General features: G+C 40.7%; 1 protein-coding gene across 1 annotated transcript; it reads right to left on the bottom strand.

Annotated features, from left to right (window-relative positions):
* Window positions 1-3,031: 3,031 nt before the first annotated feature.
* Window positions 3,032-5,083, bottom strand: LOC122144530 (cytochrome b-c1 complex subunit Rieske, mitochondrial-like). The gene is made up of 2 exons (XM_042755477.1): window positions 4,764-5,083; window positions 3,032-3,793 (listed from the first exon to the last, which is right to left on the bottom strand). Exons 1-2 carry the CDS (start codon window positions 4,972-4,974, stop codon window positions 3,183-3,185), a joined length of 822 nt encoding a protein of 273 aa, XP_042611411.1. The 5' UTR covers window positions 4,975-5,083; the 3' UTR covers window positions 3,032-3,182.
* Window positions 5,084-5,395: the final 312 nt, after the last annotated feature.

Here is a 5,395-nt window from a genome sequence, read left to right as displayed (position 1 = left end):
GAATGTTCAGCGCAGCTACTTTGACACATTCAGAGAAAAAAATGACATTTTAAAATGACTGGCTAGCAGAAGTAGTATTAGTACTGCAATAATAAAAGGCTCCAAAATGTTCCAGCTAAAAAATATGATGTGTGCCTGTGTCAAGTGGCATAAATATGCCTGAATGAATTAATGGTTTAACCTCAAATGTCATCTGAAGCTCTGTGCAGCCCAGCTGAGGAGCATATCAACTCTATTAACCTGCAGACATGCCCAATGTCGTTCTCAGATGTGAGACATTCAAACTGAAACACACCTACAAAGAAAAGCTACTCTATATGATAATATGGCCCTGGAACATCTATTCAAATAATATATGGATGAGAGGAACGCTATTGTTTACCTGTCATTGTGTTGCTTCACAAGAGCACTACAGCATACAGTACATCATTTCACTGCACCTGGAAACTTCTAAAGCACAAGTTGTAGTAAAACCTCAGAGACTTTACTTATTATGAACATTTTGATTCATCAGTTAATCTCTTCATTGCTGAAGTGTGAAGCTCAGAGTGAAAGGGGGGAATTAAGTATGCCATCCCTCTATAGCCACAACTAGTGACAGCAAATACTTCTCTACAAAGCTGGTTATTATTCAATGAAATGTGAGAATGGTAGATGTGTCGGGCCAGGTTTTACTTTTTTAAATCGCCAATGCTCATGTCGGCACATTTTCTGTACTTTCCCCTGGGCACTGTGAAAGTACTTTTTGAACTACCAACTCCACATGATCCGTCTCCATTAATGGTCAAGCTATTATATTTTACAGACTAGAAGTGTAATTGGTAGCTTAAATAAAATGTTCCCTGTAACTCAGAATTTCTGTCCTGTCTTGTTTAAAAGACATAATTATTCCACTTGGTATTGCAACTATTACTCTTATTTTGCTAAAATGCATCCCGCATAGAACATGGTCTGTAAGTAATTCAAACTGATATACAGGTCCTTTTTAAAAAATTAGCATATTGTGAAAAAGTTCATTATTTTCCATAATGTAATGATAAAAATTTAACTTTCATATATTTTAGATTCATTGCACACCAACTGAAATATTTTAGGTCTTTTATTGTTTTAATACTGATGATTTTTGGCATACAGCTCATGAAAACCCAAAATTCCTATCTCAAAAAATTAGCATACCATGAAAAGGTTCTCTAAACGAGCTATTAACCTAATCATCTGAATCAACTAATTAACTCTTAACATCTACAAAAGATTCCTGAGGCTTTTAAAAACTCCCAGCCTGGTTCATTACTCAAAACCGCAATCATGGGTAAGACTGCCGACCTGACTGCTGTCCAGAAGGCCATCATTGACACCCTCAAGCGAGAGGGTAAGACACAGAAAGAAATTTCTGAACGAATAGGCTGTTCCCAGAGTGCTGTATCAAGGCACCTCAGTGGGAAGTCTGTGGGAAGGAAAAAGTGTGGCAAAAAACGCTGCACAACGAGAAGAGGTGACCGGACCCTGAGGAAGATTGTGGAGAAGGACCGATTCCAGACCTTGGGGGACCTGCGGAAGCAGTGGACTGAGTCTGGAGTAGAAATATCCAGAGCCACCGTGCACAGGCGTGTGCTTTTGAACCAGAAACAGTGGCAGAAGCGCCTGACCTGGGCTACAGAGAAGCAGCACTGGACTGTTGCTCAGTGGTCCAAAGTACTTTTTTCGGATGAAAGCAAATTTTTGCATGTCATTCGGAAATCAAGGTGCCAGAGTCTGGAGGAAGACTGGGGAGAAGGAAATGCCAAAATGCCTGAAGTCCAGTGTCAAGTACCCACAGTCAGTGATGGTCTGGGGTGCCATGTCAGCTGCTGGTGTTGGTCCACTGCGTTTTATCAAGGGCAGGGTCAATGCAGCTAGCTATCAGGAGATTTTGGAGCACTTCATGCTTCCATCTTCTGAAAAGCTTTATGGAGATGAAGATTTTGTTTTTCAGCACGACCTGGCACCTGCTCACAGTGCCAAAACCACTGGTAAATGGTTTACTGACCATGGTATTACTGTGCTCAATTGGCCTGCCAACTCTCCTGACCTGAACCCCATAGAGAATCTGTGGGATATTGTGTAGAGAAAGTTGAGAGACGCAAGACCCAACACTCTGGATGAGCTTAAGGCCGCTATCGAAGCATCCTGGGCCTCCATAACACCTCAGCAGTGCCACAGGCTGATTGCCTCCATGCCACGCCGCATTGAAGCAGTCATTTCTGCAAAAGGATTCCCGACCAAGTATTGAGTGCATAACTGAACATAATTATTTGAAGGATGACTTTTTTTTGTATTAAAAACACTTTTCTTTTATTGGTCGTATGAAATATGCTAATTTTTTTGAGATAGGAATTTTGGGTTTTCATGAGCTGTATGCCAAAATCATCAGTATTAAAACAATAAAAGACCTGAAATATTTCAGTTGGTGTGCAATGAATCTAAAATATATGAAAGTTTAATTTTTATCATTACATTATAGAAAATAATGAACTTTTTCACAATATGCTAATTTTTTGAGAAGGACCTGTATATATATATATATATTCCCTATAAATCTATCTGCAAAAATAAAGGAAACCTCATTCTACAAATCTATCTGCAAAATAAAGGAAACCTCATTAGATAATTCCTATATTCCTCAAAATACATTCTGTTTTGGCCCATGTGCAGAGTTTCTCTCAAAATAGATAAAACTAACCACAATGCAACATTTCTGAATTAGCAGTTCTTCAACTGCTGCTTAGCAGCACGGACAACTCAGAGTAAACATTAATAACAGAGTTGGAACTCAAACATCACCTACCTGACTTTCTGCAGTTCAAAAATGATACCCTCTCTTACCCTTTGCCATTATCACTTAAACACTTATGCACTAATAGCAAAGTAGAGATCTAATTTGTTCCTTATCTGTAAACCAATGCAATTTATTTGTGCATACAATTAAACAACCCATGTGATTCTGTAAGAAGCACATAGATGTGTATATTGAGACTGAATAAATAGAGCTGAGTGAGGTTTCCATCAGATAAAATACACTTTATTACTTACAATTAACCTTTGTTACCCATCAAGAAAATGCAGATTATTAGTCTGAAACAAGATGGACAAAAATTAAATAAGCACATGTTCAGTGTTGATCATAGTTATTAGAGTACAGTCTTTTATCCTACAATCACTGTGTCATCGTCTTGGAACTCGTAGTAGGGCACCTCCAGATTGAGCGGAGCTGGGCCTTTCCTAATGCGACCAGATGCGTCGTAATGAGAGCCGTGGCACGGGCAGTAATAGCCACCATAGTCACCAGCGTTAGCAATGGGCACGCAGCCCAGGTGGGTGCACACGCCAATGACAATGACCCAGGTTGGGTTCTGAACGCGGTCTCTGTCGTGCTGGGGGTCCCGAAGCTCAGCGAGATTGACATCGGCCTCAGATGCTATCTCCTTTTCTGTTCTGTGCCGGACAAACAGGGGTTTCCCTCTCCATTTAAAGGTCATGTTCTTACCCTCAGGGATGTCTGATAGCTTGATTTCAATCTTGGACAGGGCCAACACGTCAGCTGAGGCGCTCATGGAGGAGACAAACTGTGTGACAACTGTCTTGGCTGCATAGACTCCAACCACAGCGGTGGAGCCCGTGATCAGATAGGAGAAGGCCCGTCGGGTCTCGCCGCTATCTTGTGAGGACTTCTTTGGGTCTAAAACCTCTGGCCGCCGGTAGTCAGAAAAATCTGGGATCTTGATGTCTGTGTGGGCGAAACGCACTGTAGAGCGAGCTACAAAAAAACAAATGAATAAATTAATACATGGCATGAAAAACTTGCACCGATCTTCCAAATCTTCACTTCAGAGTGCAGAGTTCCCAAATTTTAAGTTTAATGTTATTTAGATGTTACACTTAAACATGTCAAACATTAATGCATCTCATTTTAAATTTAGATTATAGCTTTATACACAAAGGAAATATTATAACCTCCCTGCTTTATCAATATTTGGAAAAACACATTTTGACCCTGACATGAATACACAACATCATCTGCAAGATTATCATAGATTTCCAATTTGGACTTTTGAACACTGCTGTATTTATGACAACCAGAAAAGACAGTAGCCACTCTCCACCTCGCTAACTAACTATTAACCATTATACAGTGTAGTAATGTTAATTCATATTCTTAGGAACAGTTAAAAAATGTCTGAAATTATGCTCTAATAACACTGGTTCTATAAGAGCAAATTTAATATCTAATAAACTAAATATAAACTCAATACATTGATCTACGTCAGCAGCATGTAGGCCTATGTTAAGAAACTAAGGTGACCCTTGTCCCAAAACATACACAAAATCTGCCTAATTCTACCACATATTGGCGTTTATTTTATTGTGTTATCGCAATCCCATCAGAAAGGACCTTGAAAGAGCAAAAACAGTTTTTATTTTTTCCTCAAAAGCCACAGACTGATTTGCTAACAGCTGCGGCAAGGACATTAACGAGGCCTGGGTGTTGCTAACTGCTGTAGCAGGTGAGCTTTTGCCTGCTATTTTGTTGTACAGTATAAACCAAGCTCAAATTAATAATAACTCAGCATTAGTTACATACAACACTACACACAACTTAAAGCTTTTCGGGATATACATTAAACATGAGAAGTCATAGTGCCCTTGAGGAGCGCCGCTGTACGGCCTCCTCCCGCTACGAAGAGACCGGGACTCTCGATTTCACTCTACCCCGCAGTGAGACTCACCATTGAGGCTGACGGACACGGCGAGGCCGCTCTTAGCGCTCTGACCGGATAAGGACTCGCGGCACAGGAACGGTTTCTTGGTGTCCATCAACAGTTTATCGGTCTTCATGACGACGCCAGGTATGAGAGGCTTTAGGGGACCTGCCACGGCATAATTTGTAGCTTGCAGGTACGGGGAAAAAGCCCCCGATCGGGCAGCAAGGGACATCATGTTCGAAGGCTAACGGGCAGCGAACAACCTTCCCGACCTGATCCACCGGCACCGATGACTCATGCGCGTTCCTGACGTCAACGTAACAGAGACGGGATGGCGTCACGTCTAAAGCCTTTCACAGGGTAATTTCAGGATTTAAATAAAATCATTGAGATTGTTTGTAAGCCACTATTTGACTATAATTGCTGTTATGGCTAAATTAACTAGACATTATTAAAGACACGCTCGTGCACGCGAGGTGGGAACGTGATAATATGTCGTGGCCACGAGATCATTTTGTCGAGGTAATGTGAGATGCTATAATTCTGGTCTATTAATTAGCCGAAATAATTCCAGCAAAAAATTGCAGTCAGCATAATCAAAGAGAAATGGATGTGTTCCCTCAAATATAGTGTTTCCTTGAGGAATTAATCATTCA

This window comes from Cyprinus carpio, unplaced genomic scaffold (assembly GCF_018340385.1).
Source record: "Cyprinus carpio isolate SPL01 unplaced genomic scaffold, ASM1834038v1 S000006709, whole genome shotgun sequence".
NCBI lineage: Eukaryota > Metazoa > Chordata > Actinopteri > Cypriniformes > Cyprinidae > Cyprinus > Cyprinus carpio.
This window is presented reverse-complemented; position numbering and strand designations above follow the sequence as displayed.

Bases quoted from the DNA above. Each gene is read 5' to 3' on its own strand.
- LOC122144530 (XM_042755477.1), bottom strand. From the start codon at position 4,974: ATGATGTCCCTTGCTGCCCGATCGGGGGCTTTTTCCCCGTACCTGCAA. The intron at 3,794-4,763 runs GTGAGTCTCACT...GTTTTTTTGTAG, and splicing joins CGTGTCCGTCAGCCTCAATG to CTCGCTCTACAGTGCGTTTC.